A 25,663-nucleotide genomic window follows, 5' to 3' on the forward strand; every position below is an offset into this window, starting at 1 on the left:
CTGGAAGGGGGCGTCTGCACCGGAACACAGCACCTCCGCCAACCTCCTCCTCCCGCCGCGCGTCTCTTCCCCAGGCGAAAGCGCAGAATCTCGGGCTGTCCCGTTTGCTGCCGGCTGCGTCTGTCACATTGTGGGCCTGGTGACATGAATGGATGGTCTGGACACACCTTCCAGCCTGCTACAGAAAAACTCCTACCCGGATCTGCATAGCGAGCAGGAGGGACTCCCTGGACGCCCCCAGAGCCTACGCGGTCGGGTTAGGGAAACACACGGCTTCCCCCTCCCACTCTCACTCCTCCCATCCCTTAAAAACGCCCAACCCAAATAAATAATATCCTTCCCAGGCTGCCGGCGTCCTCTGTGCCCTCTTCTCCCCCCAGCTGGTGCGCTCCAGCCCCGCAGGAGGCTGCGGCGCTGGCGACGGCGCGGGGCTCCAAGCAGGGTGCGCTGGGCGAGGCGAGCGCGCAGCTGATCCCCCGCGCCGCACCATGCTCCCCAGCGCCGTGGCGGCGCACGCTGGAGCCTACTGGGACGTGGTGGCCTCCTCCGCGCTCCTGAACCTCCCTGCCGCACCGGGCTTTGGCAACCTGGGCAAGAGTTTCTTGATCGAGAACTTGCTGCGGGCCGGGGGCGCCCCGCCGCACGGGTTGCAGCCGCACGGGTTGCAGCCCCCCGCGCCTCACGGCCCGGCGACCGTCCTGCCCCCCACCACCGCGGCGGCCGCGGGCGCACAGGTTCGGCCCCTTCCGGCCAACCCGGTACCTCTCAAGCTGTGCCCGGCCGCAGAGCAGGTCAGTCCGGCCGGGGCGCCCTTTGGCACGCGGTGGGCTTTCCAAGTGCTCAGTCCTGCGGCAGACGGCGCCAGGTTACCAGGCCGGGCTCCGGGGGACCGAGACTGTACCTTCCAGCCTTCGGCGCCAGGTGAGCCAGACCCTCTTCAGCAGTCTCCGCGCGGCACCTTCCAGCCGCCGGGCCCTATATCTGCGCGCGCGCCGCGGTGCGCACCGCGCCCTGGGCGCCCTGGCCGCAGTGCGCCCCAGTACGCGCGGGCTCGGAACCTGCCTAGCACAGCTCGAGCTTTAGTGGCGATGCCATGTAGGGGTAAAGAGGTGATTACTGTTCACTGTGATCCCTGCCTCCTTTTGTCCCCCTCCGGCCCCCCACTTCTCCTCATCTTCCTCTGTGTCCCCTTGTTTCAACCAGTGGAGGGCTGCTTTGATTCCCTGGCCTTTCCTGTGAAACCTTTGGAGGCAGTTAGTAGCAAAGGGCAGCCCCTGACTTGGGATGGATGTTTGGCCTTGCTGGACCAGTTTCTCGGGGTTTCCCAAGTTCAGCTTGTCTTTCTGCCGGCCCGGCCGAGGGGGCCGTGCGGTATCAGCCCGGTGGAAAGTTTTTGGCAATGTTAGCTTCGTGGGGGGCTTTTGTCTAGGCAACTGTTAGGACAGTCTCAACTGTTCAAAACGATCTTTGGAAAGGAGCGTTGCAAAGAGTTTTGACTTTCCAGGCTTATATTGTGGATCCCGAAGGCGGCAGGAAAATCGAGGCCGACTTTTTTTTTCTTGCTGAAATGACTGAGTTGGCACCTGGAGTGGGAAGTTCACCGATAAATGGGAATTTACCCGAAGAAGAGCAGCTTGGGTTTGTTTTAATTCCAGGAAACTTAAACAGTGTCACTGGGATGCAGGCCGTTGAGTCAAATATTAGCTGCTGAAGTTGGCAGTGAAAAAAAGGAAGCACCTCATAGAGACACAGAAAATAAGATACACTGGGATTTTTAAAAAAAATTTTGTCCTTACACGATCTTAACTAATTCTTTTAATCCCGATGGGCTTGTCCGGAATGACTAAGAGACGCTTTTTCAACCGACTTCATTGTCCCAGTAAACTGTTGGATCAACTTTTTTTTTTGCTAATGGTTTTATAGAATTTAACATGTTTCGAACTTGTCCTGGTCTTTCTGGTTGAAATGGTTACTGAACAAAATGAATGGAACAAACAGAATTATATGAGCAGAATTATTATTTTCACATAGTGTAAAATCTGAACTCTGGAAAATCTTTTTTGCATCTCTGGAGAGGAACAAATACAGTTACTGCAGAATGTATGTGCTTGAAAATTTGTTCCACTCTGCTCTTTCTGACTTATGAGAAAAATTAAAAATGTATAAAGTAGACAAGAGTTAGTAAATGATGTTGTTTCATAAAAACAACATTTTCAGGAAAGTGGTGATTTTAATGACTTTGGGTGGTTTGATGATGTATCCATAGGAGTTGTTTTTCAAGAATTCTTAAATTTGTAGCTTTTACAGCTAGTTTAAATGTTAATCAAGTGCAGGCATTTCAGTAACTGCAAAATAATTTAGTATACCTATTTATTTCATTCAATATATTGTAACTGTTGAGAACATGCTTCACGAACATGTTCATTCTTGAACCCTTATTAAAGTATTAAAATGCAAAAATGATATTTTGAATAATTAAGATGACATAAGAATTTACATTTCCCTTTGAAGTATTCCAATATAGTTTGAGCTAAATTTTTCTTAATAGTGTGTCTTCATAAAGATTTAATGTCTTCCTGGGTTCATTTTCATTTGAGCAAATAACCTTTATTTTTTAAAATCATTCTTAAATTTAGTTTTTGAAACTAAAAAAAATATTTTAGGGCCTGGTAAATTTGTGACAACCAACATGCTGTTTAAGATCAGCATTTACATTAATTTATTTTAATAATTTGGTAAAGAATGCAGTTTTTCTGAAAATTGCTTCAGGTTCCCCTCCCAAAATGTTTGGATACTGTTTTATAATGAATGCCGACAATATTCATGGGAGGGTGGGGGGTGAGTTAGATGAGGATGAAATATTGACTGAGGGTATGTAGCAGAGCATAAGGTTATGGAAAAGCTACTGTTTTCTGAAATGCTAATGAACAACCAGTTCTGATTCTTTAGATTCCAATTTGTGAGGGAATCACGAAATGTGAATTTTAAGAACTTCTGCGTTTTGATTACTACTTCTTTTTTTCTCATAAGTTGGTGAATTTACATGTGTAAATGTTGAATGAGCAAATAACAGTTTTTTAAAGCATATTAATGAAATACAGTATCATTTAATTAAGTGATTTATGTGCTTGCATGTGCTTCGGTGGTATTATTTTTGTTACCTACTATTATTTATTATCTTTCATTCATGCCTTTTTCCTGGGTCAGGCTCTGTTTTATTTAGGTCATAGGGAGATTTGTGAATAAAACAGATGACACTGTCTGTGCATCTGACATTTGTGAATAAAACAGATGACACTGTCTGTGCATCTATACCGTTTTATGGTTTACTTAGTATATTCATATTTGACCATTTCTATAATTTTTCCACTTGCTGATTTTGTTCCTGTCTGATGTGTCATTTTAAACATCTCTGAAATGGTGAAAGAGAAAAAAGATGCCCCAACTGCTCAGGTGCCCTGGATTGCTCTGCCTTCAAATGTGAGAGGTTAACGAGAGATAATGAGAAAATCAATTCCATGTTATCCCAATAACAAATGAGATTGTGATTTTTGTATCTGAGCTCAATAAGGAAAGAAACTGACTTCCCTTTCATCTTCTAGGAGATGGTTCTGAGAGGGCTGATACTCAAACAGGAACCAAGACTGAACAGGTTATGGGTGAATGTGTAACTGGCTATGGTTCATTCTGAAAAGTAGAAAACCCTGCAAGTTGTAGAGTGAGAAAGGGAACTCCTCACAACTCTGCCTTGTCATTTTTAAATATAGAGTAGGTTAAAATATTACTTTCACTGTGAGAGGGGCACACTACAATAACAGATGGTATTTAGGTATACTTGCAGAGCAGGTAGCTGAAATGGGAAAAAAAAAGATCTTGGGTCTGCTATAGATTTTTAGTGGAAAGCAAGCTTGCAAGTAAATCCTGTTCATCAAAGATCTTTCCACATAAGTTGTTTAAATCATTCTTTGGTGACTATTGTGCTAGATTAAAATATTCTTGTTTTTATAAATGATGGTCTTGAAATGCAAAAAAGCTGAACAATTGAAATCACTCTCAGTTTGTCAGCTTCATTCAGAGAATTGGGATAATTAGACATACTTTTGAATAACATTTGTTATTTCAAACATTTGTCAAAATGTTTGCCATAAAATGTTTCTTGAATATAATTTATTTTATTGATTATTAAATCTACTCTTTGTGTAGCATATAAAGGGGTCTGGAAAGAAAATTTATTCTGGGTAAATGAGTTGAACTGTTCCTTTTTTTAAAAATTAAAGTCATTTTGTCAAGTAGTCTGGAACATGTAGTACAGAAACACAACCAGATTCATAATTTTTTTTTTCTGGCACCTGTTACGATCGTTTCTAACTATTTGTAGTTTTTGTGCTGTCAGATCTTCTTGTCCATTTCCCAGTCCCAATATTACTGTTGATTTATTTTTCTTTGACAGCATTAAACAACTTGCACTTATGTTTTGGGCTCGGAATGTTTTCTGAGATGCACTTTTGACACTTGGGAAGTGAGACCAAGTTGGAGCTGTGCTTCAAATGTGGATTCCAGCCTTATGTTAGGAAGTCTCTGATTTGATTTATGGAGCTAGAGTTTATAATTTATTTTTGCTAATCCATGCTCTGGATTATTTTGCAAACTAAAATCACAGAATCTTGCAATAGGATATGTTGACCTAGAACCAGGAAAATAAGAATGGGGTATTTAGAGAAAAGGGTAACAAGGGGACCCATCTAATGATTTCTTGCGTAGCCTATCTCTCTTCTATCTTTCAGTGGAATTTGTGGATAGTATCAAATCACATTCTTACTATATCTGCGTATTTTTAAAAATTTGCCTAACACAGTTTTGGAATTATATATAAACATGTTAATACCTTTTCTGTAGTTCAGGAAGAATCCTTTCTGCATTAATTGTGCTGCGTTCTCCAAGTTAGTGAACTCAAGACTCAAGGAGTTCTTGAACTGAAGAGACCAACAGAACAGAGACGATCCCTTACTTCCGTGCCTGTTGAGTTTAGCCAAGCTCCTGGCAAAATAATGATGGAGTTGGAACTACAACAAGGTAGCAATTTACATGCCTTTGATTGATCCAACTACCTGGGTCACTCCCAGTCTCTACCACACACCTCTCTGCTTGGCTTCCCCAATCAGGAGTCACAATCCCTGAACATATATTGATGTTATTGAGGTTTCATTACAAAACAGGAATGAATGCAACAGGCAAGTAGGAACATTTTAGAACTTTCCCCTGACTTTTGCTGTGGGATTTGAGGATTATTTTAAGAGGCACATGTTTAAACACTCAGAGAATTGCATATGGATTTATGTAGAAAAAACACAGGATTTAGAGAATTCAGAATTAGATACAGGAGGCCAACAATGTCACGTTATGGGCAATTTTAAAGGATTGTCAGCCGTTTTTTATCTCCATTTTCTTGCCATAAATGTGGCTAAGATGTTGGAATCTAAGCTGTGCATGATTCTGCTGTTTCTCTTCCTACCTGTTCTTGTTACTATGGTGGGTGGGAGGGGGGAGTCTTTTGCTGTAAGGAGGCATTTTATGATGAGTTTTGCTACAACCCATGGTAGAAATGGTAGCAACTTGAAAGTAAAGAAAAGAACATTGGACATTGGCAATAAATGTTCATAAAACACTGGAAATACTTTGCAATGAATGTTTTTACAGAAGTCAAGTGTTATCATGCTCAAGATATTTGAACAAATGTGCCCTTATCTTAAGGTGAGGGTGAATGCTTCTGTTATTCCTCACTCAACCTACTTCCACATGTTTCTGTTTATATCTTTTAAATTTCTTATTATGTCTTTCAAGGGTCTTGATTTGCAACTCTTAAGATAGTAATTGTCCATTTAATTGTGCGTTAACAGAGATAGAAAAGTTCTTAATTCCAGTGATTCTTTTTTCATGATAAAGGCACACCACTTTTAAGTTAGTTAAATCACTCTACGTTTTCATTCAAATACACTGGAATCAGCCAGGAATAAAAAAAGGCTGATTGTAAAAAGAAACAGTAAGATTTTTATCTAGGACCACTTGTTAGAATCCTTATATAAGACTTCATTAGATCATGCTTCTCTTTTATACTCTCTTACTAAGAAATTGGATTTTTGCCTTAATATATAATATGCTTACCAGACCCTTGTATATTTTATTCCAAAATATTTTATTTTACTGTCAGTAATGTTTCCACTTTTAATGAAATCTCTCTCTTTCATTCTTTTTAGCCTCCAGTCAATTCTTGATTTGGCAATGCCCAGTGATTCATCACTTTATATAGTTACCATAACGATTTCATTTTTAATAGCATTATTCATTTTGTCAACTTGGGAAAATTTCAGGGGCGCATTTTTTTTGGTGAGGCTTGTGAACAGTAAACTTAATTCACCACCATTCTCTCTGAAGTCGAGGATCAAAAAGACTCTATAAGTTTTTAGACTTTTGTTTCAGAACCAAAGCATCCAGGAAAGGGAAAATTAGAAAAAGAGAATTTCAGGTCTTTTCCCTGTGTATTGCTGAACACTGAATTATTATTATCTACATTTATTCCAAAGGTGGACTAGGTTTTTCCTCTCCTCTTTCATGTGTTCTGTCGCCACATACACATTTCTACCAGTCCTTTTAAGAGGACTCAACATTTTTGTTCTGTAAAACTTTAAATGTAAATCTTTGAGTATGGGGCCTCCCTGGTGGCCAAAGGGTTAAGTTTCAGCGTTGTCACCACTATGACTTGAGTTCCGTCCCCTGCCAGGGAGATGACCCACATTGGGCGCAGTAGAACTCTTCTGTCTTGCTGGCTGCTTCCCTTAGCTGTGGATTTCAGTCAGTTCGCTGTACTGTTCCCCGACTCTATGCAGAATCCTCTTACCACTGCACCTCTGGCCTAAACCCGTTTTTCCACACAAAGTAAAAAACAAGTAAAATCTTTTTAAAAATTAATCACTGGACCCTCCCTGGTGGTGCAAGGGGTTAGCGCTCAGCACTGTAAACTGGCCGCGGCCACCTCAGTGCGAGTTCAATCCCCAGACCCGAGGTGACCCAAATGGCGTGGCTGACTTCTCCTGATGCGACCTCTCCTGACCCGCCTGCTGCTCCCCGCTGCTCCCTTCGGCTCCCCTCAGCAGTGTCCTTCCGCGGTCTGCCTGTTCTGTGCCCCACTCTCTCTGCTGAAGCTTCTCACCACCCCTGCACCTCTGGCCTGTACCCCAGTTCTGTTTGCATAAATAAATAAATCTTAAAAAAAAAAATCTCTGAATAGAATATGGAAGGACTCTGAATAGACTATGGAAGGACTCAGTGAGTTATTCTGTGAGAAGATTTGTGCACATTAAAAAAGAATAAAAACCGGACCCTCCCTGGTGGACCAGCTGGTTAAAGCACAGCACTAAGAAGCTAAAGCCACTTCCACCTGAGTTTGATCCCGCCTGCCCAGGAACTGATCCACACCATGCGGCAGACTTCCCTTGACCCGCCCACTGCTCCCCTCAGCAGTGTAATTTATCGATCTGCCAGTCCTGCTCCCCACTCTATCTCAGGTGAATCCTCTCACCTCCCTGCACCTCTGGTCTGTTCCCCAGTTCTGTATGCACAAATAAATTTAAATCTTAAAAAAAAAAAAAGAATAAAAACCATGATGGCCGGTAGGTTTTAATAGGTTAACCTAGGGTTTAAGTGTGCTGAACCAATTCTGTAGTGACACTGGGTCTAAAACAAGTCTGATCACCAAAGCTGGAACAAATATATTATCTATAGGTGCTTTTATGCTATAAATTTAATAGTTTCCAATAGAGAGACTGTGTAGCTTACAAAGCTGCTGTGTATTTACTATCAGTCCATTTATAGTAAATGGACTGTTTACTAGTGCTTTCTCCAAGGTATAAATGGAAAATTGCTTAAAATTCAAAATAATATACAGCTTTTCAGCTGATCTAAATAACATTTTTATCATCTTAAAGTTTATATTTTAAGCTCGAGGACTTTCTATCATTGATTGCATAATTCTATGCAATCCAGGCAACCTCATCAAAATGAGAACAGATGTCAGGGTCAGAATTTGACTGTAAAACTCATTGATAAGGAACAGGGAAAGATGAGAGAGATTCTTTGTACCACTCCATTATAAGTGGAATAGCTGGTGAGAAATCACTGTAAAACTTGGAGATCTTAAGGAATGATTTACTGATTCAACCCTCAGTTTGTAGTTTGACTGGATTCAGCTGGGTGATTGTCACTTGGAATTTCATGCAAATGAAGTTAGATGCCATCTGGGGTTGCTGTCATATGAAAGCTCGACTGGGCTGGCTCTCCACCACGGCTGCTTGTGTCACAGGTGCCTATCGGCTTACGACAGCGTCCACACTGGGCTTCATAAGTATCTTGCACTTTTCTAGCATCGTGGCTAGACCCTGAAATGGAGCATGTTCTAAGAACTCACAGTCCAAGTAACTCAGGTGGTTGCTGCACATCTTCAGAGGACCTCACCTGGGAAGTTCCAGTCATCACTTTTTCCATATCCTTGTTCAAGCAAGTCAACAAGACCAGTCCATCTTCAAGAGAAAGGGAACCAGACCCCCTCTTAATGAAAAAAGTGCCAGATAACTTGCAGTATTTTACACTCTGCCTCAGAGTGCGATCTAGTAACCCATCTTCAGACATAGTTCCTGAGAGGTCTCCTGATGGTGTAGACCAGTGCAGGGGTAAATCACACAGGATTGGTATAGCTGGGAGTTCAAGGAGCCTACACAGAGGTTTTTAGGGCAGCAAGAGCTGCATGTACTCTCTGTTATGATGTCCTCTTCTGAGGCGTCAACTTTGTAATAAACAGATCAAGGAATTTCCTCAAATGTAGCCTCGTCTTTCCAAAGCTATAAGGAAGACTCTTTGAAGAGTGACGCAGCAGAAGTAGGTGGTGACCTACCATCTTTGGTGGCTACAGTGAACTGGGGTTCCTGCAGCTCGAGACAGACCAGAGAAGGTGGGAGGGTATGAAACCCATGATTGTTGCAAAGTCTGTTGTTACTCACTAGGATCCTTCCTTTGAGTCCTTCCGTAACTCCATCATGTCTTTCTACAACTGCCAGTTAAATTTTTCCTGAAATACAGCTGTAGTTATATCACCAAGCTACTCAGGAAAACCTTTAAAATCCCAATTAATTATCAGATCAAATAAAAATAATCAGTTTGTCCTTCAGGACTATTTTTTCCATTTAGCTCTCCCAACTACGTAATTGCTTGCTGCTTTCTTCTTTGACCTTGTTCAGGAGTCAGGCTGGTCTTTTCACCTGTTCCTCACCAGTTTCCCCTTGGTTTCTTAGCTGTTCCTCACCACCATCCTTTCCTTTGTCGGTGGGACTACTCTTTCCCGAGATACCATCTTTCTGTTCTTTTGTCATTTAGTTGCCTTCCAAATCCAGGTTAAGAAAATTCTTGTCCTCCTTCTAGCTTTCTTTGACTGAGCTTTCCTTACAGTGTTCTTTTCCTTTTACTCTTCTTTATTTCAGCACAAGTCTTCTTTTTCATTGTTGTCATAGAGTTGAGCTCAGATGATGTTCTTCATGGACGTTTATTGAGTGCCTGTTTGATGTTCTTTTCTTCTGGTATCATCCTGGCTTACTTCAAAATTATCTGTACAGAAATAAAAACAAAACAAAACAAAAAAGCCCTATAGTTAGGGGCAGAGCTAGCCAGCTTGATTTAACTCAAATGTTGTGGTGCCTGGGCATCTGTATTTTAAAAAGCATTTTAAAAAGCACTGCAGATGATTCTAATGTACATTTAGGTTTGAGAATTATCCTGGTTAGGGAAATAGCCAATCTTATCTCCTCCAACGTGATTGTTCAGGTTTGACAGGACAAAATTGAATTTAGTGTGTAGAAGTTTACATATCATTTTTTGAAAGCAGATTCAAAAGCTTTAAGTTAAGGAACACAAACCCAGAAATATGCTAGGGAGAGAAACAATTCTTGTGATCTCTTACAATTTGTGTAGTCTCAGCATTTGTCTCCTTGACACTTGTAGACAAACAATAAATGTGTTTTGTACTGAATTAAAAGGACAGAATCAAATATGTAGACACTAATTGATTTATTTTCTCATAACCTGAACCAGAACATTAAGACCTTATGTATGTATGTATGTATGTATGTATGTATGTATGTATGTATGTATTGTCTCTGAAATACTCAAGGCCTCAGACAAGAAGCAAAACCACCAATTTCTGTGGTTTTCTAATTAGCTGAATGGTGAAGGACAAATTGACTTAACTTGTTTTTTTTAGGCAAGTTTGCTTTGGATCACCTAAAGCAATTACTTCCATGTTATGTGATAAAATAGATCACACTTCATTAGATAATTGCTATTTCTTAGGCATTATTATTCAAGACAGATGGTTGCCATTCTTTAGTCTCTTGTTTTGGTCTGCTGTATTCCAGATCGCCTGTCCAAGGCAATCAGACATTTAGATTTCTTTATTCCCTGTACCCATATATCCAGCCATTGAAGCATCTCATTAAAACCATCTTTCTGAAATTATTTAATTCCCTGTTATTCTTTTTTAGAGTTATTTACTCCCTTTGGTTGCCATGGTAAGACATCTTGGAATCTTTCTCATTTCATTTCATTCTTCATGAAGTGTGCTGCCCACTTGGTACAAAATCTTAGCAGGCTCCTGAAATTCATTTGATGGTTTTATTTCTTTGAAATTTCAGGCCAAGTCAGTTAGTACAGGGTGAGAGGATTTACTGGAGACAGCGAGGAGCAGAACAGGCTGATCCACTGAAATCCACTGCTGAGGGGAACAACGAGTGAGACAGGAGGAGTCTGTTACTCCAGGTGGGTCAGCTCCCTGGCAGGGGATTGAACTCAGGGCATAGCCGTGACAGTGCTAAGACCTAACCCCTAGGCCACTGGGAGGCCCTGAATCCCCACCTTAACAAAACCCTCAAAATAACCAAACTTTTGATTTTTGTGTTCAGGTTCTCAGAACATTTGAATAAGAAGTGCAAGGTTCATGATGTTTTCTGTGACTAAGTGAGTTTAGTTATTTGAGTCCAGACATGCTATGATTTAGTTCCAGAATTTTCATCTTATTTGGTAGCAGTTTCCCACAAACACCAGAAGTTAGATATGTTAGTGGAATGCAAAATTTGTGTTCCGCCAAAGTGTTTTGCAAAGAGAAAAGAACATTATGCTGTAGAACTTGACAGTATGTATATTTCCCAAGGAAAAGGCCTTTTATTTTTCTTTCCCAGAAAACATGTGTGATACATCCATTTTGGGGGGACCCTGGGCCCTTCTCTGTGCTGGTACCCTTATACTTTATAGCCAGATACTGTGCCTTAAAGTTATATCTCTTTTGTCCTTTAAAAATGTTTGCTGAAAGAAGCCACAGCCAGCCCCATGCTGGTTGAGACTCACTTAAAGTTGAATGTTCAGGAAGGAAAGCCAGTCATTGCCTGCAAGTAGTAAATGCACAAATATTATTTTTTAAAATATTGTTCATTAAACCCACAAATACTTGTTGCTCACACAATGAATAATAAAGTGGTTGCACGGAGACTGTGGTGATAGCCTTTGAGATGCATGTAATCCAGGATGAAATTCTCTTGTTTTCTGCCTTTCAGAGCATCTCCAAATAGTTTTTATGGCTTACAAATGTTTCAATATACCTGTCAACTTGTCCCTTTGTTTTTTAATCAAACTTGAGTTGCCTATTTGTTCATTGTCCTCAAAAGTAGGTGGTTGAGCAACACTACAAAATGGAATGTGGACATTTTTAACGCTTCACCTTATTTTAAATGGTTCTGTCCTAACCCCATTCACAGTCCTCCGGTCACATGCTCAGCTGGATTAGCATTTGATTCTGTCAAAGTAGAGCAAGGAACCAAAAAATGAAGCACTTAATTAGAATTTCACAGTGATTTCCACATAAGCCAGTTCCAACAAGGTGTATTTATGTATAGCAGTCAGGAGCTGACTAATCTCCTGTGTCAATATATGAGTGTCAGAGAGATGATTTTAAATGGTAAGAAATTCTACACAATAGAACTTTAAGCCTGGCCATGTTGCATGCTGTTGTTTGGCCAACCCTAGTGTTGTTACTGTAGATAGCCTATCATTTTGATTACTAAGTCTAGATAGGATAATAAAAAGCAAGATATAACAAACTATCCCATCAATAGACTTTTCTTGTTAAATTCAACACTAAAATTGTGAACCTCAGATGAATGTAATTGTCCATTTGTCTTCAAATGAACCATCCTTTTTTTGAATCCTTATTTTTCCACTTTTAGGGTTGTAGTAGAAGATTGAGAAATAGTCTGGTTAAAATAGGAAATTTATACTTTGTATGTATTTGGCATCATTATTTTAATAGCATCACTGGCATACTTTTTTATATTCTGTTTTGAGCAAAATAATTTTTTGGATTTTCACCTATCATGGTATTTACTTTGTAAATGCAATAGAGTTGTGTCTTCGTCTTTTACCTTGATTTTTAAAATGTCAAATAACACAATAGCCATAACTTAATTAGTTAAAGAGTGTTTATTTTGAAGGTGAAGTAAGTTAGCTAACAGAAATGCCCCCCAAAAAATAATAATGAAGTAGCTTTTATGCATAAAACCATATTTCCATTCTAAATGTACTTCATATATTCATAAAAATAATGGAAAATGTAATTGCCTAAATAATGCCATACTCCTGTAATGTAAGATACTGTGTTGATTTTATAATTAATATTAGGACAACAGATGTGGCAATGAAAAAAAAATTTTTACTTTCATAAATATTTTGGTAACCAAAGTGAGTCTCTGTACCATACTTCACTTAGTTGCCATATTTTCAAAACAAATGCCTCATTATTTGAAAATAAATCTATATTGAAAGAGGCAAAGTATGAATATCCACAGCCTTCATTGTATTATAGAAAAAAGCTTATATTTTTTATTAATTTGCAATTTGAAGTCATTAAGGACCCTCAGACTATGGAATTCTTACAGGACAATAGACTTGTTTTGCTATAGCCTTCAAAGATAGTGTTGCAAATAAACACATGCTTGTCAGTTGCTAACAATACAAGTCAGAAATTACAGTATCTTCAAAAAGATATGTATTCATAGCAATAACAGTCACTGTTATGACTCAGAAAAGTGTTTCCAATGAATATGAAAGGGAAAGTAATAACAGTGTTTATTTTTAACTCACTAGATTTCAAATTTACCTGCTAGAGTTTGAAGAGCTAGAAAACTTCTCACTAGTTGCTTGGGGAAAAGTTCCTTTTTTCTTAGTTTTGCCAATCATTTGTTCACTTGCTGAAAATTATTTTTGACTCTTTAGAATGGACTAGGTACTCAACTGGGTGTGCAATAGTAAAAGCAAGTTGCCCAGCTTCCAGAAATCTCACCTTTATTTCTGTTATGTTAAGCACTATCATTTTAAAGCACATGGTTTATTTAAGGCACTTAACCAAAGCCTGGTATATAGAAAGTGCTCAATAAAGAATAGCTATTATATTTTTTTAAACTCTTAGTTTCTTTATTTTATTAATTTAACTCAGATCTCCATTGCTATTGCAAAAAAAAGGAATAGCTATTATTAATGATCTGTGACCTTTCTTATAGTTATTGTTCATCTTCTGAGGGATGGCATTTAAAATGTCTTCATTTATAAAAGTAATGCTAAGTACTCCATGTATTGACAACTGAACTAACAGTATGGTTCTCTAGTTTAAACATCTCACAGTCAAGGATGGCTACATGTCCAGCAGAAATTTTCAAAATTTCTTCTGTCTAGAAAATAAAAAAAATGTAATTTTCATTTTTCTTTATTCATTTTATGATCGGTGTAAATCAAATTTCCAAGAAAGATGATAAAAATGTTCTGATTGGCATAGTTGAATAAAACAAGCAAAACAATTACTTAGTAATTTTCTATATTTAAAAACTGCAGGTTAACTCTAGATTTCTCTTGGTGTCAAATTTTATTACTATTCTCACTTATTTTTTTTTAGATTTTAATTTCTTATGGATACAGGCCAGAGGTGTGGGGATGGGTGAGAGGACTCACCAGGGACAGAATGGGGAAAAGAACAGGCAGATGGACTGCAATACACTACTGAGAGGAGCAGTGATGGGTCAGGAGAGGTCTGTGGTGCCATGTGGGTCACTACCTGGTGGGGAATTGAACTTGTGCTGCAGTGGCTGCGGATAGCTTCATAATGCTGCGTTTTAGCCTGTTGCACCACCTGGAAGGGCCCACTATTCTTACAGACTTCGTACATGTAAATGTGATCAGATACACTACTTTTTATTATGGGATTGCTCAGCAGACTACTTGTTACAAAGATTGAGTTCTTTAGAATGTCTTGCAAAGAGCCTTCTAAAAATAGAGGCATGGAGTCTTTTTTTTTTATATTTATTTATTTATGCATACAGAACTGGGGTACAGGCCAGGGGTGCAGAGGGTGGTGAGAGGATTCACCAGAGACAGAGTGGGGAGCAGAACAGGCAGATCCACAAAACACACTGCTGAGGGGAGCAGTGGGCCAGTCAGGAGAGGTCTGCCACGCCATGTGGTCACCTCCAGGGCAGGCGGGAATCGAACTCATGCGGAAGTGGCTTTAGCTTCTCAGTGCAGTGCTTTAACCTGCTGCGCCACCAGAGAGGGCCGGCATGTAGTCTCTTAATCAAACTGAAGCACATCACATGCAAATTGCTTCGTGGTAAGTCTAGTGGCTAGAAAGGTGCTATTCAATATGATAGCCACTAGCCACAAGAATATTACAATTTAAAATAATTTATTATTTTTTTAGATTTAATTTGCTTATTTATGCATATAAGAACTGGGCTGCAGGCCAGAGGTGGATGGGGGTCAATGGATTCATCAAAGACAGATTGGGGGAGCAGAGCAGGTGGATCTACTGACATATATTGCTGAGGGGAGCAGCCGGCAAGACAGGAGAGGTCTGCTGTTCCCTATGTGGGTCAGCTTTCTGTCTGTGGATAGAACTTAGGCCTCAGCAGTGATACTGCTGAGACTTCACCCCTGTGTCACCAGGGACACCCCTTTAAAATAATTTAAAATAAAATTCAACTACTCGCTATTGCTCAGTGGTTGAACCTGACTGTAAGACACAATTTTGGCAGGAACAGATGCAGGACTTTTCCATTTCTCAATCTACTATTAAGGCATTATGAATATATTAGGTGGTCAGAAAAGTCATGATACATTTCTACCTAGAAAACGGAAAAAATACATCATGACTTTCTGACAGCCCAGTATTAAGCAAGATTATGATTAATCATCTATCAAGATTTAAAGAAACAAAAATAAATATGGACATCGTGTGCAACTTCACACAAATGAATGCCATCGATCACTTGTCCTCCCGTGGCAAATATAATGCAAATGCAAACTGAGGAATATAGTCATCATGTTTCTGATTATATAATCCTCAATTATGACCGCTGAAAAGGAGCACTTGTTTGGTTTTGTTACCTCGAGTTCTACTCTTGATTAAATTTGTCAAACTCTTTGACAGATAAACTTGCCGAAAATGACTTAAATTTCAGTGTCTTATAACGACGAAAGTCAAGGCTCAGAAAATGAAGTCTTTTTGCTGAAGGCCTTTGGGTACCCGTCGTTCTGAAGCTGGTCTCTAAGAGATGTCTAATCGTTGCATCAATGCTCTCTCTGCAGCGCCCACCAAGCCTTTGTTCCTGAGCGCCCCTCCATTCTACTCCGCCTGCTGCGGTGGGTCCTGCCGGCGTCCTGCATCCCCCACTGCCTTTCCAAGTAAGTTGTTATGCTTCATCAGCAATGCCTCAGTTATTCTGCAAACCAAAGCAGCAGGACTTAATGTGCTCTTTAAAACTAATTGGTAATGCAATGGCAAGGAGCTAATTCCTCACTAAAAATCACAGCGATCCTATTCAGGGGGGTTGCAGAGATTTATCAAACCAGGGTACACTGAGCAATTGTGAGTGACTCCTAAAGGCATTGAAACTGGGGCTGACACACCAGGGGCAGCCACTTGTTTTCCACGGGCTATAAAAGATCTCATAGGGACCCGTTTGGCTCTTTCTGAAATGTGTAGCCATCCTCATTTAAAGAAGAAAAGAACAGAAGACGAGGATGGGGTGCTGTGTAAAGTTTCCATTTCATCTCAAACGTCAGGCCGAAAGTCAGCAGTCCCTGTAGAAAATAACGAAAAATTGGTAGGGTTGTTAGAGGAGGTAAATAACCTCCCTTTCCATTCTTAAAGAAAACCAGGGAAAGTTTTCATCCACATACTACACCATTTTCGTAGTGTTTGGGGGATGAAATAAAAACAACTTTGAAAGACTTGCAGAGTGTGGATAAACTCTCACACACTGAAGAAAAAGTCTAGTTTCTCCTTGGTCTGGAGGAGAATTTGAGTTTATGATGGAGAAATCAGCAGAGGGTGCATCTGTTCAGTGTAACAGGTGTCAGGTCAAGGTGAAATGGGAGGGAGGCAAAAGTTTGGAGCTTCACCACAGCCAGATTCAGGCCCCGATGCTCCCTGTGTGTTTTATGAATGTTTCAGGAGAGCGGTTGCTCTTGACAAGTGAGGCAGCAAATGCTGGACGTTTAATGAGCTGGGAGCTTCTGAGCATCTCTTTAGGGGGCTGATACTTTCCCACAGAGCACTTCACATGGCGAGGGGCCAGTCACAATGGATGACAGACCCGTGACCAATCGTCACTTTCTCTCGACTCATCCACACGCGACCCCGCCTGATTTTTCACTATGCAGATGACCTTTAGGGACCATTTCACATGGAAAAGGCCCGGGCAAGGGTCAGCTGCCCTTTTGTATGGCCATAAAGCAAGGCCCTGTGTGTCCGTCTTTTCTCCTGTCTCACATTCCAAATGCGTTTCTGGACACCATTTAAAGCACTTGACTGAAAAATAAAGCAGTGAATGAAACTGACTTTTATAGACTCATTCTAGCTCATCTTCCCATATAACCCTGTCCACCTGAAAAGGGGTTTAGTGGATGATCTGAGTGTATACAGGGACTTGCTGAATACATAGTGCCTATTATCAACTGTGGGGATTGTTTATTAACCGGGGCTGATACACTACTATTTTGGAAGTGACCTATTAATTGTCCATTTAACTAGAATGTATTGAATTCCAATAGGAAAATAGAAACCATGACTAACCCTTTTACTTGCTTCTTCAAGGTGGTCTTCTATGAAGGCAATTGAAAAACAGTTGTGCAAATTAAGGAGACATTTATCACCATATATTAGAGTATCAGGAAAAAAACTGCTGGAGGAAAGATTTGAGTTCCCAAGATCACATTCCATACATAGTGGGGATCCCTGTAGAATTCAATTCTTAATGTTGTATTTGAGGAGCAGAAAGGAAAAGGGGTCCCACGACTACTTTTTTTTGGTCTTGAACATAATACCCATCTTCGGCCTTAGAAAGTTTCTAGCAATGTGGCTTAGGTAAAAGGAAATGGACAAAAATACACTTCACCTAATGAGTAGCCACTTACATGCTTGTGTCTGTGTGTGGTCTCTAGGTCATGAAAGTACTGTAATCCCTGGGTCAGTTTAATAAATAGAACACATGAAAGTAATTCTAAAGACATTTTTAAGATAACTTTGTCTTCTCAGTGGCTTGAAATATTACTTAGGGCCCTCCTTGCTCTCCTTGGTGGCACAGCAGGTTAAAGCATTGCACTAAGAAGCTAAAGCCACTTCCTCATGATTTCCATCCCTGCCTGCCCCAAGGTGACCCACATGGCGCTGCCTGATCCGCCCACTGCTCCCTTCAGCAGTGTACTTCATCAGTTGGCCTGGTCTGCTCCCCGTTCTGTCTCTGGTGCATCCTCTCACTGCTTTTGCACCTCTGGCCTGCACCCCAGTTCTGTATGCACAAATAAATAAATCTCTTAAAAAAAAAGAAAAACAAATATTAAAAAAAGATTTGTTTATTTATGCATGTAAGAACAGGGGTGCAGCCAGTGGCACAGGGGGTGAGAAGATCACCAGAGACAGAGTGGGAAACAAAACAGACAGATCTACAGAAATCCACTCATCCACGGCAGAAGGGAGCAGTGGGTGAGGCAGGAGAGGTCTTCTCACCATGTGGGTTAGTCACCTTGCCGGGGATCGAACTCAGGTGCAGTGGCTGGTGACAGCTTGACAGTGCTGAGAGTTTAACCCCTGTGCACCAGAGAGGGCCAAGCAGGGCTTCTTTTCTTCCTACTTTATGCCTGCATCTCAGTCCTTACTTGATTTTTTTTTTGGAGTAACTGATGTTATGTGTCTATCCCTCGAGGCTGGTAAAGTCCAATATTCATCTTTTTTACTTAGTAAAGCACACAAAGGAAAATTGACACAACTCTTTGTAAGGGGGATATACTCCCCTTGGTTTGTCTCCATTTCTAAAGTTGCCATTAACAGCAGTTTAGAGATGCCACAGTATTTTTTTATTTTAAAGATTTATTTATTTATGCATATAGAATTGGGGTACAGGCCAGAGGTGCAGGGGTGGTGAGAGGATTCACCAGAGACAGAGTAGGGAGCAGAACACAGGCAGATCAACGAAGTACACTGCTGAGGGGAGCAGCAGGTAAGACAGGAGAGGTCTGCTGTGTCACGTGGGTCATGTGGGTCACCACCAGGACTGGATCGAACTTGCACTGAAGGGCTGCCGCTAGCTTGCAGTGCTGTGTCCTAACCTGTTGCACCACCAGGGAGGGCCGATGCCACAGTTTTTTAATAAACTTTGTTGTCTCATATTATCAGTAATAAATAGGAAGTCCATTTATTATTTTCTTGTTTATGATGTTTATCAAATTGGTGCCAAAAAAAAAAAGGAATGGTGGGGGCCCTCCTTTGTGGCGCAGTGGGTTAAAGCACAGCACTAAGAAGCTTAAGCCACCTCCCCGCATGAGTTCAATCCCCGCCTGCCCGGGAGGAGATCCACATGGCGAGGCAGACCTCTCCTGACTGCCGCTGCTCCCCTCAGCAGTGTACTTCGTCTATCTGCCTGTTCTGCTGCCCGCTCTGTCTCTGGTGAATCCTCTCACCCTTCGCATCTCTGGCCTGTACCCTAGTTCTATATGAATAAATAAATAAATCTTAAAAAAAAAAAAAGGAATGGTGGGATTGTGCTCTTAGTAAAGGGTCTTACAGACATAACCATGAGCCCAGGAGCCACTAATAAGGTTTATATCTGCCCAGTAATCCTTTTTACTTAAGGCACTAGATTTTCTTTTCTTTTTTAATAATAGAAGGCTTTCTACGCCAAAGCATTTAAATTCTTTTCCTTTATACAAAATAAGGAAAATGATCTGTCCTAGTCATCTTGTTGTATGTTTCAGTTTAGGAAGCCAAAATTAGGAATCTTGAAAACAATTTTAATAAGCAATGAAGTCAGTGTCCCTCATCATTTTACAGCATTAATTTCGTCTCTCCAAAAGTATGGGATCAGATCAACATGCCCATTGCTATGCAGATTCAATATAATTTTCATTCTTTTAACATGATTTGTTTGAAATCAGTTTAGCTTTTCTTGTTAAACTTTTAAAGAAGTAGGACTGACTTGTTTTGAAATATGGAAACAATCGTTTATCCAGGGCACTTCTCACATACAGTAAATAGTTTAATAGGCTATTTAAGCACAACCCTTCCAGTTGGGAAAAATTAAAAAGCAGTAGTAAGTGTTTCCCCTCCCCCAAAGCAGTGTAAGGAAAAATCTTTGCTATTACATCCATAAGGCTCTTTTCAAAATAACACATTTCTCAGATAAAGTGAAATGGAAAGTTGTGGAAATTACACCATGAACTTAAAAAAAGACCAGAAGAGCTTCAGTAGGTAGGCTAGCTAACTGAATCAACTGTTATTTTGGTCTGACTTGGAATACCCAACGTGAATTTGACCTTTGGAGAATCTTATACTGTGAAAGACAAAGTTTAAATTTCAGCAGCATTATAAAAAATATGAACAGGGAAATATTTGTCTGGAACAAACGGTTCTGACTTTTTTCTGGGGAGATGCAGTTAAGTTCTATATTGTAAGGTCACGCTGCTCTCTTCCCTTTTCCTAATTTGTTACCACTTAAAGAGGCTATTATGGTCTCCAAATTTGAATTTAGGGTTTTGTTGGGGGCAGCAGGGAAGTCATTTTACTGTCGCGCACGCAGGCTGGCCCTTGGAGTGCCACTGTCCAGGATGGATAGTGCTCTGATTAGTATTCTCGCCACCTGATCGGGCTGAGTTCTTTTTTGCTGCTCTCAGCTGGAGTGGTGAGGGCACTGAGGAAATGGACCGAGACCTATGGAAGTCCACCAAAGGCAGCATAAAAGTTTCTTTTATAGGATTTCCCTTCAGAGGGATGCGGCATTTTGTTGTGATAAAGAGGCCGAGCTCTTTGGTTGAAATCTTAATCAGTTTGTGCAATAAGTTGAGCCTGGATTTTGACTTCCCAGCAGTGCACGGAGGGGGAGGTCCTGCAGATAAATGACATTTGGCCCACCAGGAGGAATGTTTAAAGGAGATTCAAAGACAATAGATTTTCCAAGCTGATGGCTCTATTCAGCATTTCTGGAGAGGCAGTGAAAAGATTTTGTTACATTCCTGGAGTGGAGTCTCCTTGTCCCCTAATAAGAAGCTCAAGGCAGGTAATGAAGAAGGGGTCCATCCACACAGGATCCCTAGTCTTGTTCACAGCCCTTGCCTGGACATAAGGTGATGTCAAAGAGGGCAGCTGATAAAGTTCTGATTATGGATACCCCTAAACAAGTACCCAAGTACAGATTTAGAGGAGGGGGGAAATTGGATCCGTAGTACAAAGTAGGAAAGGATTGTACTGTTAACGCAATGTTCCTGCAGAATGGCATGAAGGTGTTGGATTAAATAGAAATAGAATATACAGAATAAGGGAGATCATAGTCCTTCTGGGCTCTTATGGTTTTGCAGTTATGGAGACCTACTTTCTTTTACTTTTTTTTTTAAGTTTCTTTTTTATTTATTTATGAATGCAGGAACCAGGGTGTAGGCCAGAGGCGCAGGGAATGAGAGGATTCAGCAGAGACAGAGTGGGGAGCAGAACAGGTGAACTGATCCACTGCTGAGGGGAGTAATGGGCCAGACAGGTTTGGTCTGCTGCACTTTATGTGGGTTAGCCCCTGGGCCAGAGCTTAAACTTAGAGCATGGCAAGTGACAGTGTTGAGACTTTACTCTTTAGGCTACTAGATAGGCCCTTCCTGTAATTTTTTTCTTGTCTAACGTTACAGGTACATGAATTTATTTTGCATTTCTATGTGAATGTAAAGTCCTGCTAGTTCAGAGCATATTGGGCTTTCCAAAGTGCTACACTGCCTAGCTTATCCTAGAAAGGCTTCTCTCTGTGAGATCCATCATTACCTGAGCTTATTTCAGTCATCCCAGCTCTGATCTGCCTTTCCAGCTCATCTGTTCTTGTGTTCTTCCCGTTCATATTAGGAATACTGAGTTGATGAGATCCCTCACCCTGTATTCACATCTGCAACTACCAGTCTCATGGCTCTGCTTTCCTTTGTCTAGCTGACCAGGAAGAGAAATTCGCTCTTGTTTGAACTGCTTCTCCCAAAATCTGCTCTCTAGATCTTCAGGAAATAATGGCTTCTTGGGTGGTGCTCAGATGCTTTCAGTGCTACCAGTCGTTCTCTGTCTGAACTGTGACTCTCTGTAAGAAAACTTGGACTGTTCCTTATCAACTCTGCACTCTGGAAGGGTGGAATGAATTCATCTTGCATTGTCTCTCAGCAATAACTGCCAGAATGTCTAGATTATCCCCAAATGCTTTCAACAATGTTTGCTTATTTTCCTTAGCAAATAGAAAGAGACTTAAAATGCACATTGGAGATGAATAATTTGTCCATAACCCTACAGCAGTAGTGTCACTTAATGTTTGTTTTGTCTTTTTTGGTCCTCTTTTTCTCTGGATTTTTACTGAATTGCAGGCATACAATATATCTCATATATCATGTATATTACAGCATATTTTCTTTGCTGCTGTCATCTCATTAATGATTCTTTAACATATCACCAGATAAATAAAGCATAATTTACTCATGCATTTTTTTTGCCTTTGGATATTTCTTTTTTTTTCTCCTTATTTTTGATACGTGTATCTGTGATAATGGTAGAGTAGATTATTTACAATGGCAGAATTGGAAAAAGACAGAACTTGCAGGCAAACCATAGATCGGAGGCATATAGCAGGGGAGGGGAGAAGGAGAGGTCAAAACAGGGGAGGGAAGAACACAAGTGACTGTGGTGATGGGTCAGTTGTGCAGTGGTGATGGGAGAAATAAGGGGACTACACCCGAGGGGAGAAACCAATTACTGTACAAAAATGAACAACAATGTAAGAAAGTAAAATAATATATTTTTTAAAAGAATGTCACAATCAAACTATGAAGCAAGAAGTACATCCCAGGGTTTCAGCATACACTTGGCCAGGTTCTCCCAGGCATCCAGGCTCCCAGACTAATCCAGGGCAGGGCGAAGTAGCCTGTGGTCCAAGACAGAGACTCTGGCTGTGTTTGTAAATGTTTCTCCCGCCCCATTCTTGACCAGTCGTGCCTCAGTAGAGAATCACTGTGGTGCAGAGGAAGGAGCCAAGAATTTGGATTCAGAAGACTTTGCTCCCAGCTGAGCTCTGTGTCTTTGTGTAGCTTTGCAGTTAGATGCTCCCTCCCGGAATCCTCTCCCTCCTCTGCATAGCTTTGGACCTTAACTGCTCTGCATATCTTAAGAGCATTTCTGTGGTGTATGATTCCAGCAAGAGGAAATAAAGAGGATTTGTGGATGCTTACTGTGGTCTAAGCACTAAAATTTTCTTGTTTAATTTCAACAAATCCTTAGAACAATGATCCTTAAAACTCAGACTATGTTACTTGTGCCAGGTCACACATGTAAGTGGCAAGGTGCAAATCCAGGTCTTTCATACTCCAGAGTTCTTCATCATCCCAACAGATGAATCTCTTCTCTGAAATGATGCAGCAGAGTCAGCTCTGTGTCTCTACAGAGACACCGAGAAGAATTATTCAGAAAAGAGTTTAGGAAAAGAAACAGACTCAGCATTTTTTTTTAATCATTGGTTAATATTCCTTCATACTGCTTAATCTCTCATAAATAGTGACTCCAACTGTAGAACCTGACTTCATTGTAAGAACCTGAAAACAAGCTTTGAGGCAGGCAAAAATAATTGGTGCTGTACATGAGAATTCACCTAGGTCCCATGAGAGGATAAAGGGTGAGGGCATCAGTGAAAGTAGACTTTGTAAAATTTGGGCTTGATGTCATCCCAGGGATTATGGAACTTTATTTAAAAAGATTTTTTTTTGTAGTAATATTGGTTTACATCGTTGTTAGTATTTTGGACATATAGGATCTTTCCCTTCAGGTGTCATTACCTTAGCAAACCTACAACCAAAGCACCTGCAGTCCTCCACCATAGTCCATTGTGCAGTCTGCAACCTGTCCTTCTCCCACTCCCTCTGCTGAATCAGTTCTATGGTCAGGCTTCAAGTGTTGGTTTTTATCTCACCCTTTGATTGGTTTCTCTGTATTCCATATATAAGTGCTACCCTCCTGTATTTAACTTTTTTCTTTCTGGATTATTTCACTTAGACATTGCCTTCCAGCTCCATCCATATTGTCACAAATGGCATGAGTTTGACTTTTTGATTGCTGAGTAGCATCCCATGCTGTATATAGACAATTTTTGATCCTTTCCTCTGTTTTTGAGGCACATAGGTTGTTTTTCTGTGGTATTTATAAGGAGACATGAATATTACAACACTGGAAGGATAGAGGGAGAAACCAGTGATCCTTGCAATGTGAGGATGACTGGAATGACGACTAAGTGTCTCGCGGAAAGGAAGCTATCATGTTTTAGGATGATTGACAAGATTTATTCATTTGTTAACATTTTCTTTCTAAAATACAAGTCAAATGTTGTATTTTGTAGCATTAAGAACATTTGTTTTGGAATCAGTCTTCCTGGATTTGTTTTGAAACCAAACCTTGTACAAAGTTACTTAAACTGCTTGAGCTTTAATTTTATTCATCTGTACAGTAAGGAGTAACACTTATGGCCTAGGTTGAGTGGCAAGATTAGACAAAATATTGCAAGTTGTGGCTCAACACAAAGAATATCAGTACCAAGTAACTGGTCCATGTATGTTTTTTACTATCACATCAGACCCTAATTATCCATCTTCCCAACTTGGATAATTTCCCAAGCCCATTTAGTCCTCTGTGACCTAGTATTATCCCCCTCCCTAATCTTAATGCCATAGGTATTGAACAGAGTGCCAGACTTACTTATACGTTTTTGAAAAATAAATGAATGAATAGATAATGGTGGAATTAGAAAACAAGGAAGTGCTTGAACGACCCTGCTCCTTGTGGCCTGCAAATGTGGATTTTCCGATGTAGCAGACCACATTGGGTGAACCTATGCACTTTTCATGTAGAGAGATGAGCTGCCTGGGCTTAGGGTATGGTGGGATGCGCTCATCTGGGAAAGCTGGCGGCCTTCCCACCCTAATGCAAGCTTCTGTGTCATTCCCTTCCCCTCAGGAGAAGAGAGCACACTGCCCCTCCTTTCACCGGACTCTAATTCCAAAGCTCGGAGGGGTATTTTGAGAAGAGCCGTCTTTTCTGAAGACCAGAGAAAGGCTCTGGAGAGAATGTTCCAGAAGCAGAAATATATCAGCAAAACAGATCGAAAGAAACTTGCCATCAACTTGGGACTAAAGGAATCACAGGTACTAATTGCAGAAAGATGTCTGTGGGTCATGATTCCTAACAACATACCACGAATTGCAATCATTTGGCAAATTGTAGTAGGTGGAGTGCTGGGCCCAGAAGTGTGGTTGAAGTAGTTTTCATAATTTTTTAGTAGGTGTCACAGTTCCTACTTAGATATATTTGCTGAGGGACCTAGGTTTTTACCATTGGACTAATTCTTCTCAGATGAAGAGAAAAACACTTAGGATATGGCATTTATATCATTCATTTTATGTTTTGTATGCAGATAGCATGTCATGTAATTCCTTATACAACAAGAATCAATATTCCTGTCTTTCTTTCATTGCCAAGCCAAAATCAGGGCAGGAATGAGTGGCTTATTAACTAGTCACTCATAATAAAATTTCATAATTTTGCACTATGGCTTAATTATTTTCATAATTTTTAGAATTTTTTTCTTGTACATTCATATTTTATATAACTTTGAGCTTTTCTGGCCTTGCAAGAAGTTCAGAATAAGCAATTAAAGATCAATTTGCAATAAATAGTTAGTGGTAATGTGGTAATGTAAGGTATTAGCATTTTGCTTTTTTTTAAAAAATAATATAATAGTTTATTTTTTTATTTCTTTTAAATTTAATTATTTTTAATTCTTCTCAAAAATCTTCATATAAAAAAGATAAGTAACTGTAGGGAAGTAAACCAAGGTCAGCTGTCATCTGCCAAAGCTGCTTGGAGTTGGCCTCCCTCCAGTCATCTTGAACCAGGGGTCCAAGTCCCTTATTCAGGAGCTGATGTCCACTGCTGTCCACATATTCAAAGCACAAGGGCACTCAACTAAGGGGAGGTGGT

At 40.4% G+C, this 25,663-nt stretch overlaps 1 protein-coding gene across 1 annotated transcript in view; it reads left to right on the forward strand.

Moving 5' to 3' along the window:
* Positions 1 to 488: 488 nt before the first annotated feature.
* Positions 489 to 25,663, forward strand: part of DBX2 (developing brain homeobox 2) — a 29,860-nt gene continuing 4,685 nt past the window's right edge. The window contains exons 1-3 of the mRNA XM_004675946.2: positions 489 to 921; positions 15,724 to 15,819; positions 24,641 to 24,828. Coding sequence (XP_004676003.1) covers positions 489 to 921; positions 15,724 to 15,819; positions 24,641 to 24,828 — 717 coding nt within the window. The remainder of the gene's footprint in view (positions 922 to 15,723; positions 15,820 to 24,640; positions 24,829 to 25,663) is intronic.

The sequence above is a fragment of the Condylura cristata genome, unplaced genomic scaffold (assembly GCF_000260355.1).
Source record: "Condylura cristata isolate star-nosed mole 26May11 unplaced genomic scaffold, ConCri1.0 scaffold00004, whole genome shotgun sequence".
NCBI classification, from domain to species: domain Eukaryota; kingdom Metazoa; phylum Chordata; class Mammalia; order Eulipotyphla; family Talpidae; genus Condylura; species Condylura cristata.